Source organism: Solanum stenotomum, unplaced genomic scaffold (assembly GCF_019186545.1).
Source record: "Solanum stenotomum isolate F172 unplaced genomic scaffold, ASM1918654v1 scaffold21764, whole genome shotgun sequence".
Lineage (NCBI taxonomy): Eukaryota > Viridiplantae > Streptophyta > Magnoliopsida > Solanales > Solanaceae > Solanum > Solanum stenotomum.
The window spans coordinates 242734-258545 of record NW_026026690.1 but is presented as its reverse complement, the minus strand read 5'-3'; the positions used below and the strand labels follow the sequence as shown (position 1 = coordinate 258545).

Below are 15812 nucleotides of genomic sequence, written 5' to 3'. Positions count from 1 at the left end.
TTTTTATTCAAGCGGTAATTGGATGAGTGATTTGGGACATCAGTTGAAACCATTTGAAACAAGTACAAGTAGTACAAAACTTAAAAGAAACAAATCTCACCAAAATCATTAAGGAATTGTAAAGAAAAACTTCATTAAAATCATTATGTATAGTAATTACTTTAGAATATGTATGTGGAATTCGAAAAACTGGTGATATATAAAGTTTAGAAGGCAACTCGGTCCAAAATAACTTCTACATAAAACTAAAATGGAAAATAATTTTTACTCTTTTACATGTCAATTTCGCTCATCGAAGGTTAATTTGATCAACTTTTAGAAATAAAAACAAATACTTTAATTCAATTGTTAAACTTTAAAATTTATAAACTGATAAATTATTCAAATTTAAAATTATACATTCAATTAAAAATAAATATATTATATTTGATTTAATTCCCAAGATTCAATTTTGTTGATCCTTGATGATTGAATAAATAGTAAAGATATTCAAATAGAGAAGCACTTCTCAACGATTTAGAAAAAAACATAGTCTAGAGACTACTTTTTTATTAGTACATCTCTTCTATTTTCGTACAAAAGCGCGAATTATATGGAGATTTTCATGCACAAGACCTTGGTGGCTCTTATTTTAAAAAGACAAAAATAAGGGCATATATTTTGATACGTTTACTAATTTGTGCTATAAGTTGCAATTCATAACGCACAAATATACCTATTGATAATTCTTCTTAATTCAATTCCTAAAGAAACTCCAATGTGCATATCAAACGAAAAAATTTCCTGATCTCTGAAGTTCAACTCCATCAAATGAATTATTTGGCCCGTGACCTTGACCAAACGATGCGATATGATCCTTCAAAGATCTCTTGTGTTTAAAATCAGAACCACAAACACAAAGCCAACGTTTACCACAATTTTTTTCGTGTGTTCTCCAGTCTCCTTTAACAGCCAAACACTTGCCACATTTTCTGCAGGAGAATCGCTTTGTCCCGTGCTTCCTCTTGTAGTGTGTTTGTAGTGTTCGAAAATCCTTCAATGGCTTAGCCCTAGAATGATTTATGTTGTTCTTGCACCCTTCTTCACAACAGTAGCATGGAATCCCTAACATGGCTTTTGGTTGTGTTCCTTTAAGTGATTCTGGTCCTTTTCGATATTGTGAACCATGACCCCACATGTGCATCTGCTTTGTAAAATGAAATAGTTGAATAATTGAAAAAAATATAAGATTATTCAGAAATATACATTGAAATCATGTTGAGAACTAAGTATCATGTGTTTTTTATTGTTGTATAGAAGATGTTGAATATTTGTCTACTATGTAGTTGAGGCAGACAAATTAGGAACTTCTTTTGTTAGACTTAATTCAGATAATGTTGATGCTAGCACGCAACTTATATTTGCCTTTTAGCTAAAGAAAAAGAATATAGTAATGAAAAATAATATGCGAAAAATAAATAATGCACATGAAGATTGTTGTAACGATTGAAAGTTTTGTGATTATTCAGAAATATACGTTGAAATGTTGAGAACTAAGTATCATGTGTTTTTTATCGTTGTATAGAAGATGTTCAATATTTGTCTACTATGTAGTTGAGACAGACAAATTAGGAACTTCTTTTGTTAGACTATGCTAGCAGACACCTCATATTTTCCTTTCAACAAAAGAAAAAGAATATAGTAATGAAAAATAATACGCGAAAAATAAATAATGCACCTGAAGATTGTTGTAACGATTGAAAGTTTTGTGACAAATGTGACATGAAAAATGGGTGAAGCCAACAAGAATTTGTGAAGGAGTTGGTATCCAATATTGAGTGGCTGCTCCAATAATATTTCCATCACTTTTGTTATGATCAATTGGAATATTATTATTGCTAGAATTTGGAAGACCAATGTGTAAGGCAACAGTCACATCATCTTCATTCTCCCAATTAGGGTTTTCTTGATAATTTGACATTTTTTCAATATTCTGATTAGATGGTTGAGACAAACTAAGAAATTCAAATGCATTTTGGGTTTTATCTGCAAAAAAATCAAATGGTTCAATTTGATTTTCAATAGTACTAGAAGATGAAGCAAAATATGAGTGTTCCATTTTTTTTTTGTTTTAATGATAAAACCTAGTATAAGTGAAAGAATGAAGTAACCTATGATATTTCAAGGTGTTTTTATAGGCCTAGGAAGAATGTTTGTCTTTAAGTTTGATTTTAAAAGTAATCTTATAGAGGGAAAAATTGTGAGAAAAAAGACACTGGAGAAAATGGGGTACGTTGTTGGTCGTTGAATGTAAACAACATTAATTAGTAATTTATTTTAAGGGAAAGGATAGTTAATCTTAGCTGCTTGTCAATTTTATCTCCTTTTGGTATACAATGTAATAAGACTTAATTGTGGTGGACCATGGCTTCTATAATTTGCATGAGGTTCACGGCAGTGGGATTTAGATTTATGGCAACATCTTAATCACCAATATTATTTAAATTTAAAGTTTAATTAGTTATATACATTAATGTAAAAAAAATTATATCATCGATCAGGTCACGCAAAAGATAAACTATTGCTTACATATAAGTCTTATTATAATGTGGGATCTGTTATTGGTATATTTGTTAAAATCATCCAACTAAATTTAGTATTAAAATAATTTTGACATGAAAAAATTATTTTTTATATCATGCTAATTTCACTTTAAAAAATTTTCTTTTAAAGATAAAAAAAAACAATTAAAAACAAATTAAGCCCTTGCCTTTTCATTTCAAAACGAAAAATCAGAGTCATAATTCAACTTACTGTTACGGACTTTGATCTTTCGGGAAAAACGTAGAATAGTAGAAGATTCAGCATGGAGAACACGGTGATCATTATAAATTCACGAATTAGAAATGTTGTAATATACTCTTTCCCATAACTTCTCATACCAGTACAACAAATCCATCCAACAAAATGGATCATTACAGAAAGTCCGCACATTGATGGATTATTTTTTAGTAATTTAACTACTCCTAATTTTTCCTTCTAAATAATATCTAAAAAAATCATAACAAATTACAGTAGTTAATTTACATAGATAATAGGATTTCTTTACATAAATAAAATCATTTAGATTAATTGTTATTCTTTTTGGGTACTTAATTAAATTAATTATAATGAAGTATTAATTTTGAGACATTTTTTTATTATTATTTTAATAATGAACATGACATAAAAAATATTTTAATTATAAATTTAGTTGAATGCTTTTTTGAAACAAAGTTCTAAGTTGAGTGATTTTATTGATACAAAGTTTTAAGTTGAGTGATTTTATTGATATAAAACAAAGTTTAATGATTTTGCTAAATAATTTCTCAAAGTTGAGTGACATTTTGAGATATTAACTCCTTACTAATGCATGTATTAATCCTCATTTTCATTAGTGGTTTTCTTAATAACGTTGAAAAGAAAAATCAATTTTGGGATAGGCGTGTGCCGGGGAGGCAATCATAAATTTTATAGTATATTAAAGTTAATTTAATACACTAACCAACTGTATTTTTAGATGTGGATTCATAAGAATTGGTCCCAAAATAAATTGAATTTACAAAAATAGAGATAGTGAGTAAGAAAAGTTTTGAGAAATGCAGGTATCACAAATAGGAAGCATTAATTAATTAGTACTAGAAAGATTAATTAATGTTGTAACAAACTTACATAGGTCAACCATGAAATAACTCTGTGTTTAGTTAATTATAGTAACTTAGGTCCATCAGTGACATCCCCTTAGCTACATATTGACCTGAAATACTTACTTTTTGGATGTAAGTTTCATAGATTATGAAATATTTACTGACCTATTGACTTACAAGAAGTAAAAGGAAAAAAGTCTTTAATATATTGAAAATCTTAATTAGGGGTGTATTAACTTTCAAGAGAAATTATCATTTTTTGGATCCCTGGTAAGCAATGACGAAATCAAGAATTAGTAAGCAATGACGGAATTAAAAATTTAATACAAGTCTAGCATAATAGACAAAAATAATAACTTAACATTTTAACTGATTTATTTCTATACATATATAAATAATTTTTCATTTGTTTTTGTCATAGAGACTTCATTTCTATGAGATCAAGTCTTTAAGGTTCAATAACCATCGATAGAAGATGAGCATGTACAAAAATATTCAAATCCTCGTTTGTAATACTCCATTTTGATAAGCATCTACGACTTGGTTGGCTAACCTATAGCAATGTTGAACCTTACAAGTAATAGTATACTTGATATATGTTAAATATATGAGTAATGATGTTCCTCATTTGACGTAGTTGCCTTTGATCATCTCAACTACAATTTTCGTTATTCCAAAGTATTATTAAATGTTAAGTATAATTTCATTATTAATTATACTAAAACGAGAGGGAGTTGCCCGGATGGTAAGCATACATCTCTTTCAATCAAAAGATTTTAAGTTTGAGTTATCAAGAAAACAAAAAGGCTGGAAGCTCCCGAGAGGTAAATTTCACTTCAACAAATAAAAAGACCATCTTTAAGAAACTATTTTTTTTTTTCATTTCTATCCTTTTAACTTGGTAAATAAACAAGGAAATCAGTAAATGATCATAGCCTACTACACATATATAGGATTAGGAATGAGGAAACATCAAATAAAGAATACATATATAATAGGACAAATTAAATAAAAAAGGGGGTAAATATGTCATAAATTCGTTATTGAGAGCTTAATATTTCCGTCCTACTGTTGGTACAGTAATAAAAAGGATCGATCCATGTTTAGTAAAAATGAAAAATAAATAAATGAACAACAATTGAAAATTAAAGAAATAAATAAAAGATGAATTGGCCATGTAATAATATCTCTGAGTAGTCCAATCAGCCATTTCTTCTTGTTGTTGAAATCAATTTTGCCTTGTGGGATGCATGGACCAAATTAAGAAAAATTAATGGATAGACTTTTTTGAAAATAGAGTAAAGTCTCGTTAATTCTTTTTTTTTTTTGTTTTGTTAAAGATTGTACAGTTTTTTTTAATTTTATTTCCACCATGCTTGATGACTTCATAAATATGCTTTGATGATGATGAGCTTGATTGTACTCTCTTTTTTATGTATTTGGACTCTCAGTAGTCACTGCCCCAACTTCTGTTGTTTCAGCTGTGGTTTGCTGTGGAATTTGAGATTCTGCCATTTACATTATACACAAAATATCAAAGTTAATATCTCAAAAGATTAGTCAATTTTGACAATTTACCTAACAAAATCCTATATAGATAAAAAAAATTGTCTCTATCTTCAAAACAAAATTAGGGGGTGGGGGAGGGGATACGTCGGAATTCGAGCCCCACCCACTGAAGGTAGGTAAAGGTAAAGATGTGTACAACTTTTTAAAAGAGATCATTCGTAAGTAATCATAAGAGATAATTTCCTTTCGTTTTCTATTTATTGATCTTGTTGTCATTAGCTACACATTATGTATATCAAATTATTTAGTGTATAAAACTAGTTGATAAAATAGAAACAGTGATCATGCTGTAATTTTCTACACAGTCTACACGGAGTAAGTTGTTTTTGTATTAATTTCATGAATTAATAGCTACAGCTGGAAAATACACGAAAAAGAATATTAAATAGGAAAATAAATTTAAAATCATAATCTATGGAGTATCATTTATTTCACCAATCTATTTGTAGCATGTACTTCCTTATTTGGTCATCAATGTATAATAAAATATTTATTTTTCATTTCTCCAATTAGGACTCTCTTGAATTTTAATTTATGTTTTTCTCCCTCGCTCTGTTCATGTTTATTTGTTTATATTTGACTTGATATATTCTTAAAAAATAATAAAATAAAATGATATTTTTACTATATCATTTCTAATTATTTACTTAATAATAATAAGAATAAAATATGTATAAATTGATAAATTATCTTTTAATTTAATATATTTATTTTTAATATACAAAACAGGTAAAAATGGACGAAAGAGTATCTCAATTATCCTAAGTTGCTAACTGCTAAGCATAATCGTTAATAGGTGCACCTGATAATTCTTGTGACATATTAATTGGAGTCTGCTACCTAATTATCGCTACCTTTTAACTCATATATGTTCATCAATCATCACCATACTATTATTCGGCTAATTAAGAGTTCTAAAACAATTCGTTTTCAACAATAAATTTAAAAGTGTTCGATAAAATTGTTTAAAAGTGCTTCGAAGTATATTTTTTTAATACTTTTAAAAAATATTTCTTTAGGTAAAAGCTTTACTTTTGAAAAATAAGTTCCACCACACTTCAAAAACATGTATTTTTTCCTCAAAAGCTTGGCTAAACACTTAACTTTTTGAAAACACACTTTTAACCTTTCAAAAACTTGATCAAACAGGCTATTAGTCAGAAAAAAAAAAGCATAAATCCTTCCAAATTAAATAATCAATCTTGTCCAAACTATATTATAAAAGAGTGGTAACCATTGAATCTCCTAAATGAGGACATACACTGAAAGAAGAGGAGGGTGACTAGTTACATGTTGTACCTAAAATAGCATAATGTTTTGAATTTTACATTATAGTGGGGGGAATTCATATATATGCATTATATTCAGCCACTTGATTCACTGCCTATTGAGAACCATCCATTTATATATATATATATATATATATAGTCCTAGATAATTGTATAACCCAATCACATGCATTTACTGTTATTTTACACTCATCAGAAGAAAATACACACACATGCTTCCCTGGCATATGATTTTCATTTGACCCATTGATACATCACTACCTTGCCCAAGACAGCTCATATGTCACATGCTTAGGCTCCCCCACATGCCCCTCTCTATCTTTACACTAATACCTTTTCACATTTTATAATGTTTACAACTATAACATACTGTAACAATTATTCTGGATTAAAAGTATAATCACTTTGCATCTTTTTATTATATATATTTATAATAATTGTAACACATCTTGTTTAAGTGTTTCTTCTCCAACTTTAGGTTAATGAGTTAGAAGTCAAGAGTTTAAAGTTTATGTTCTGAATTTATTACTATTAAATTCATAAATTATACTACTATGTTACATTTTCTGATTCAAATATATGACCGCCTAAGCAAAAAGCTATTAAATTCGTATAATTTCACCCTTGATTGTGAGAACTTAATTATTATGTAGTTTTAACAATCAAGTTACACACAATATATTGTTCCTGATACTTAAATGTTTTCTTAAATAGTTTAACTCCTATATACACCTTACTAGAGAATTTCTCTTCTATCACGTCACTCAAAAGATAATTACAGATAAACATTCATAATAAAGTTAAGTGGATTAGTAACCTAGATATAATTTGAGAAAAAGTACTTACCAGTAGTAGGAGAAGGAAATTGAAGCCTTGTAGGTGCAGCATGAGGAGGAGGAGGGTGTTGGAGTAGAGGCGGAGGCGGCGGAGTAAAAGAGGCAGCATCAGCTGGCAAGTGATGAGCAGTAGCAGCAGCAGTAGTAGTAGTAGGATAATAAAGATAAGAAGCAGTTGGGCCTTGAAAGCGTTGATGATGATGTCCAGTAGCTGCAGAAAATGTTCCCCTTGATCCCTGCATCGAATATCCATAATAATATGCAGGAGATGGTGATGATGAACTTCCATACATTTGCTGATAATAATGCGCTGCTGCTGCTTGCTGGTACGTCCCTGGATTGTACATCCCCGCGGCCTGTTCATCAATTCAATTTCACTCTATTGTCATTTTCAATTACCAGTTTGACACACTCATCAATAGTATGTTGGATAGACCAAGGGAGCTTACTTGATGGTAATAATCAGGAGGGTAAGTTGCATACCTGCAAAATATATATTTAAAAGAAATTATTATGTTTAGTTACACAAGTGGAGAGTCGCTCACCACTCTCCATTTTCAACTCTAAGATTATGTGTTCGAGTCACCAAAGGAATATATGAGATAAAAGTACTCCATTTATAATACAACTTCAAAGGTGCATATTTTCTAAAGTTGAATCAACCATATTATACGTACATACATAAAATTACATTAAAATGTTTAAGATATATAGATATATAGTACAAAAATGAAACTTGGAAAGTAGCTTTCACGTATTAAGTACTCTCAACATGTTACAAGTTAAGTGAGACAAAACAATTAATGGAGCGACAAGCACCTCTCTGTACCAAACGTTGGAATTACGTATACATAAATGCAACACGGTACCCTGTACTGTTTAAGTCGACATATTTTAGTAGTCGTATTTCAAAAAAAATATAGTTATGGTTTACGAATTATATACTTACACTTACGAGACAATGACGGAGACAGAAATTCAAATAAGGTGAATGAAAAGCTAATTCATGGTGATGATTAAAATTCAAGCAAGGTAACGTATTATTATTTGGAATGGGTTATTGAAAGAGTGCAATGTACATTGTCAGATATCATATGGTAAGTGGTATAATATTGCTAGTTACTTTGTTCCACTCGTGCTACCTATAACATTCACGCCTTTGATCAAAGTACAAGCAAAATTGACCTAAAGCACAAGGTTTGTTCAGCCTTTTTTGTGTCACATAAAAAAGAGAGAAAGAGAGAGGAGAGAGAATTATCAAAAGTAAACAAAACAAGTTCGTTGTGGGCATGTAAAGATGGTCGGATCACTAAATTAAATATATATGTTCTTTCCAATAGCCTTTTGGATGAGTGGTGTTGGATTGAAATCCGATTAAATTTGAACTTGTGTATTGTAAGGTACAATTTTTTGAGTGCCACTACCAATAAAGTTTTTATTTCATTCTCAAAAACTCGAGTTTGAAACTTCTAAATATGAAGCAATTCTAACCACCATAACCCATACTGATTGGTCACACGCTTTAAGATAAATGGAACACAAAAAAAGNTTGGATGAGTGATGTTCGATATTTAAATTGAAATTTGACTAAATTTAAATTTGTGTATACTGTATAATAAGGTATAATTTTTTGAGTGGCACTACCAAAAAAGTTTTTATTTCATTCTCAAAAACTCGAGTTTGAAACTTCTAAATATGAAGCAATTCTAACCACCATAACCAGTGGCGGATGTAGAGTGTGTCGAGGGGGGTCATCCGACCCCCCTCGAAAAAAAAATTACACTATATATATAAGATCAATTTTTTTGTGTATGTGTATATATTTAAAATTGAACCCCCTGAGCATATGTCAAAGGAGTAGCTCAATGGTTTATGGGGTTCAGGATTTCGCCTATGTTTTATTTGAACTCCCTTGATAGAATTCCTGCCTCCGCCACTGACCATAACCCATACTGATTGGTCACACGCTTTAAGATAAATGGAACCCAATAAAAGAAAGGACCAAGTAGTTTAGTATTATCAATGAATACTTTGCCAGTAAAAAGTGACAAAAAATTATTGCAAGAAAATGTTGAAATAGTAGTAGAGGAAAAGGTATCGAACTATACCAAAATAAGAAGAAAAAATATACATTTGGTTAGAAAATTTCTGCAAGTCAAAAGCAAGCAGATAAGAAGAAAAAATATATATTTGGTTAGAAAATTTCTGCAAGTCAAAATAGCTCTGGTCAAGCCTAATTTTCATCTTTAATTTTTCCAAAAAAAGAAAAAAGTAAGCTAATTGGAGTTTCCTTATAAATTCCAAAACCCTCTTTTCAATCACTCATATTAGTAGTAATTTTCAAACTATATAAAACTTTTTAAACTAAAATTTATAAAAACATTGAAATACATGATCATCTTATTTTAAAATTAATATATTATATAATAAGTTTAGACTGGCCAAAATCCAACACATAAAAGAAAAGCATTGCACATTGTCTGCAACTGACAACTCATTGCATAGCAGTCACCATTTATCAATTTTATTTATTATTGATCTGCCTATACCAACCTGCATTCAATAAAATTACTTCATGATAAATATAATGTATTTATATTTATATATATACTATTTCTTTCCTTTTGTATGATTATAAAAAATTAAGACATACGATGACGACAACAACAACATCAATGTGAGGTTTTCAGTTGTTATACCACTGGCAAATGCCTGCCCATTTTTATCACACATCTTTTTCTTTCTGCAGTATATTATCAGATCATGGACCATCATATATTTATTTATTTATTTATTTCTCATTTAATTTACTAATAATTGCCCAAAAAAATAAAATTAAACCGAATTAAGTATACTTACCCATATGGTGAATATATCATAGGAGTTGCAGCAGGTGGATGTAATGGCAATGGTGCTGCTGCTGCTCCTGCCACCCCACTATAAGATGATGATGATGCTCCTTGTGGAATTCCCCCTCCTTGATAAGGATTCCCTCCTTGTCCCCTACCTTTAATAATAACAATATAATTAACTTAATTACTTCCTCCATTTTTTTTATTTTTTTAAAAATAAAATAAGAATTAAGAAGGCCGGGAAATTATTTATGGATTCAATAAGCTACTTTGTATTTCTCTATTATTTCAATTCATGTGAAATAATTGTTGTTATTGTATATACGTACAATGTGGTGGGATAATCGAGGAATGAAGTTTGACTAGTCAAATTAGACAATCAAACAGACAGAAAAAGATGAGTACCTCGAGGTGGTGAAGGACGAGGCCGTCCAAGAGAAGCGATGTTACAGTTAGCTCTTCTTCCATCAATTACCGGATTCGGGTTATCACAAGCCCGTCTAGCAGATTCCGGATCACGATAAGTTACCTGCCGTACCAAAAACAAAAGCATCTCATATTAGCACAAAATTGTAAATGATCGATTAATTAAAAAAACAAAATGTGAATACAACTTACGAAGCCATATCCTTTAGATTTGCCGGTGTTTTTATCAGTGATAATGACAGCTTCAAGAATCTCTCCAAATTGCTCGAAATACCGGCGCATTACATCCGTTGGAGTCTCCCATGCTAATCCGCCAACGAAAACTTTTGTGTAAGTTGTGTCCCCAAATGGTGATCGATAATGTTGATACGCCATTAATGCATCTAAAAACTTCCAATTAAACTAGACTTGTTATTCAAGCAATTAGAAGATCGATAATATGGAATGGATAGATAATGGCATATCTTGTTTGTACTTCTTCTTCTTCTTCTTCTCCCGTAATGTCTACTTTTGTTTTTCTTCTCTCCCTTTCTCTCAGTCTTGTAGCTAGCAGAAAAAGATCATGGAGAGAGAAAAAGGGTGGGAAGGAACAGATATAACTTAGTGGGAAATGTTTATAAATTATTGCTGATGTTTAACAAATAGGAGGAGAGAGAGGGATTCGACAGCTGCAAACTCTTAAGGCAGATAGGGTGTTGGGCCCACAAAACTAAATTGACGGATTATTTTTTTTCAGCTTTTGCTTAAATAAATATATTTATATTTAAAAATTTATCTAATAAAATATAAATATCAAATTCAGAATTTAGTTATTAACACTTGAAATTATCGTTATAATACTAAAAACTCATTAAAATTCTAACTTTACTTTAGTAATAATATTAAAAATATTGAATTCAGATAAATTGATATTGAGGGACGGGGCAACGAATGACAGCTGCGCGACTAGAAGCACTTGACTCTGTCCACTCTGTCTAAGCATTAAAAATACTCTTCTCTCTATCAATAGTCTACTCTGTTCTTTCTAATCTCTATAGTTGTTTTTGTTGGGTTATGAAGGATGATTAGGGCGTCATGCGGAATCTTATAATTTGTAAATTATATGATGATAAATTAGATGATAAATAAAAGTATACTAAAAATATATTATTAATATAGTTTGGTCAAATAACCTATATATTATAAAACTAATATAATATTGAAAAAAACATAAATATGTTTAGGAGAAAATCTTTCCATAAACAATTTTCTAAACGACTACATTGTGGATTCTATTGTGTTCTTTGATATGAGAAGAGGGGTCTTCAATTTATAGATCTCCTAACTTTTCATCTAAGAAAAGAATAAACCAAATATGGAAGAAAATTATATTTTCTTTTCAGAAAAAAATAAAAACATGTATTGTAATATTTTGTCTTTTCTTTAATGAAAAAAATAAACTTCAAAGAAAATGAGGACAAAACCCTATAGTTTTATCGTTCTCTTCTTTATGTTTTCTTTTGTATAATTTGGCCACTGTCTTAACCCCTAACTCATTCTCATTTTTTCATTAGTTTACATTATTGTATTGAATAATAATTGTTGTTATTCTATATAATAATCAAGATTTTCTTGAATATGTAGGTGGAATTTTGATAATGGGGGTCCATATACTTTGAAGATTGTATACAACTTTTTTTAAGTATCATTATTGATGACGTTGTACTAGTTGCAAGACCAGTTGGGAGAATCGTATTCCCTTATTTAGTTAAACCCTAATGAACCACCCACATTTGGTTTTTATTGTGTACTAACTAAATTAAGACCTTCACAATCAATGGTCCACCCTCCTCATCATTAATTTTACCATATTTTTGGTTCTGAGCATTTACTTTGATCCGGTTTAACTACTCCTATGTATTAATTGATGATATACAACAGTAAAATCGTAGCAAAATAAAGATCACCAAACCTTTAGCCATTGTTTCGAGATCGTTCTCGATATTGATATTTTGATTCAAGAGTCTTCCATGTATTCATCAAATGCCTCACTCTGAATGGTTTAGAGTTCGAGAAACTAGTAGTTTTCGTGCTTAGAAACCCTTGAACTGAATATCTCATATATTCATAGTCATTTTTCAGTCAAGTATAGTTTTGAGAAGTTATCATAGGATTGATTGATACGAACTATTTTCATGCTAAATCGAAATATTGCACTAATTAATAATCTAGTAAAACGATAACTAACCTGATATTATAAGTTTAAAAAGTATTAATCTTATTAGTATAAATATATAACTTAAATCCTATTTGAAGACATTTTGCCTCTTCTATATTGCTTTTTATGGAGCAGACAAGTCATTTCTTCACAGTATGATTGATCGGACTAGCTATCTTAACTTTGTAGTATAATTTCATATATATAGAAATCGTACGAAAATATTCTGTCTGTGTGACAATGGTCCGATGTTTTCGTGATCACTTCAGGACTATTGTTCAATTTATTAAAATAAATATACACAAAATAAAAAAATTGTTCAATTTAATATAAAGTTCAATACCCTTATCAAAAAAGAATAGAGAATAATATTCCTACACATCACCCCACGTTCTCTTAACGATTCCAATATTCATAGTAAGCTGTTACATGGCCAACTGTCCTAACAGCCCAGAAAAAAAAAACATGTCGTGAGACCAGTTAAGATCCCTTTGACCCTAGTAGCCTATTTTCTTCTTTTCTATTACCCGCTCTGTTTCAATTTATATGATTTGATTCGACATGAACTTAGATATACAATCTTTAATTGTACTAAAAGTTATATGATAGTAATTAAGATAAACAAATTAGAACGGAGAGAGTATAATAATACTCCACATACTAGAGGAAAAAAGATGAAAAGAAATCATTCTTTTTTTCTCATTATAGTACTCTCTCCGTTCTATTTTATGTGACACCATTTGACTTGACACAATGTTTAAAGAAAAAAATGAGGATATTTGTGATAAAAAATAATCCTTAAATATTTGTATGATTTCAAAGTTGAATTGTTTCTAGTTATAGTAAAAAGACATTTTTTAAAATGAATTAAAAAGGAATGAATGTCACGTAAAATAGTGAAACGGTGGGAGTATATAATTTGTTACCAAATGAGGGGCTGGCGATAAAACCGATAGTATCTGGACTCAACTTTAAAAAGACAAGTATAACAAAACCGTTAGTATAATGATTAAAACAGTCAAAAGTTATATTAGTCAAACTAGTTTAGAAAAAGTTAATCTTTATACCAGGCTAATCTTGATTTTGTTAATGTATTTAAATATTACTGGAATATGTTAATGGATGCCCATAATGTTCTCCACATCCTTTCTCTCTCTTTCTTTATAACATATAATATATGATAATATATATAAATGCACGCAGTGATATGGTGAATTCATCAAATACGAGTAGATGATGACTTTGAAGAATTCATCACCTGCATTGGAATTATATACTTTTGTCAATTTATTGCTGTATACTCTTGCAATTGTTCTTCTGTGCATTTTTAAAAAAAAAGACATTTTATTACATGGTTTACAATCCTATAAAACACACTTGTCCTGGTATTATGCTTTTTCGATTATTATCTCATTTATTCTGGATAGATAGAATTACTCGATACCAACTAGCTTGTTGATAAAAGATAATTATTATTCGTACTATGAATTAAAGTATGCACAAATTGTCATATTTCAAGTCCATAACACGCATTGTTCATTTTGAATTTAGATAGACGCTTACAAGATTTATCATTTTTCACTACGTTACACATTGATCTCAAAAACAAGCATATCATGCATATAAAACTTGAGTTATATCTTATAAAATTGTTTACATTTTTCTCCTATTATAATGGAAGAATCATCTAAAGTGTCGTATGAATCGCATCCTTAAAATCTTTCCCATTTGAAAGTTTATTAATCATCCGCCCTTATCAATTTATCCTCCTTTAAAGATATCACACAAATTGATCTAAACAACTCAATTATAAAGAATCATACATTCCCAACGAAAAGTTAGTTTAAAATAATCAATGGATATATATAGAGAGAGAGAGAAAAGAGGATGTACTAACCAACGGGGTATTTGTGATGGAATGGTAAGTCTTTAACGAAAGGTTTTCGGGTTCAAGTACTCCTAAGTACGAACTCGTCTTTATTAAAGAGCACTTAAAATTTTTTAAGTATAAATCCAACTTTAATCAGACTTCTATGTGAATATCGAACACGATTGGTCAGTTTCTCCGTTCCCGATAGAAGAGAAGGAAGTCATAATCCAAGGTTGTTGCCAGCGTTAGAGACGAGGATACAGCTAAAGGGTCCTTCATAGTTTATGACAAGTGTACGAGTCCGTGAACTGGCAGTCCCTCCACGTGGGGTCCTGTCACCTATGAGCTGGATTTCATCTGCCTTTCTCCCCGTTTTACCCCTAATAACCCCTCTTTCTTTTTCCCTCCCAAAATTAAATACCAATATCTTTTTTCAAAAATAAAATAAAAAAATTACTCAACCAAATAGTAAAACAGATTAAAGGAAATAATGAAGAGAACATAGTTGTTAATAAGAAAAAATATTGCAAAGTCTATAACAAAAAAATAAAAATAACAATAAAATAGTGTGATAATCAAAACTTATTAAGCTTATTATATGTCAATTTAATTTGATGGTGTAGATAAATTTATAATATCAATCTATCAGTATATACACCACATTGAGTACCCTTAAGAATAAAGATGAATTAATACATTTAAGTATACTCTCTTTATTTCAATTTGTTTTCTGGTTTGATTCAACATTGAATTTAAGAAAAAATAAAATTTTAGTCTAATATATATATATATATATATTTTAAATGAACAAAATAAATAATAAAAGACAAACCAATTGTAACAAAGAAAATAGTAGCTAAATCACTATAACAGAGGCCCAAGCTATAGCAATACTGATTTATTGTTCTTTTTCTGCAAGACATATTTACCCAATAATTAAAAATGGTTCTGACAGACCTTAATAAGTGCTATCAACATTCGTCTCCTCTATAATTTATTTTTATCTTGTATCATGTATAATATGTCTCTTAAGGGTTGTTTGATTCGGATATTAAATTATCTTATGATTATAATTTTTGGATTAATATACTCTGTTCAGTAGGTGAAA

At 29.7% G+C, this 15812-nt stretch overlaps 2 protein-coding genes across 2 annotated transcripts; both read right to left on the bottom strand.

Moving 5' to 3' along the window:
* Positions 1–766: 766 nt before the first annotated feature.
* On the bottom strand, positions 767–2098 carry LOC125851058 (protein TRANSPARENT TESTA 1-like). Its single transcript, XM_049530856.1, has 2 exons — positions 1718–2098; positions 767–1183 (listed from the first exon to the last, which is right to left on the bottom strand). The coding sequence occupies exons 1-2, from the start codon at positions 2096–2098 to the stop codon at positions 767–769; spliced, it is 798 nt and encodes a 265-aa protein (XP_049386813.1).
* A 2577-nt stretch (positions 2099–4675) lies between these two features.
* Positions 4676–11274, bottom strand: LOC125851056 (uncharacterized). The gene is made up of 6 exons (XM_049530853.1): positions 10830–11274; positions 10617–10740; positions 10219–10366; positions 7809–7842; positions 7370–7715; positions 4676–5173 (listed from the first exon to the last, which is right to left on the bottom strand). The coding sequence occupies exons 1-6, from the start codon at positions 11010–11012 to the stop codon at positions 5097–5099; spliced, it is 912 nt and encodes a 303-aa protein (XP_049386810.1). The 5' UTR covers positions 11013–11274; the 3' UTR covers positions 4676–5096.
* Positions 11275–15812: the final 4538 nt, after the last annotated feature.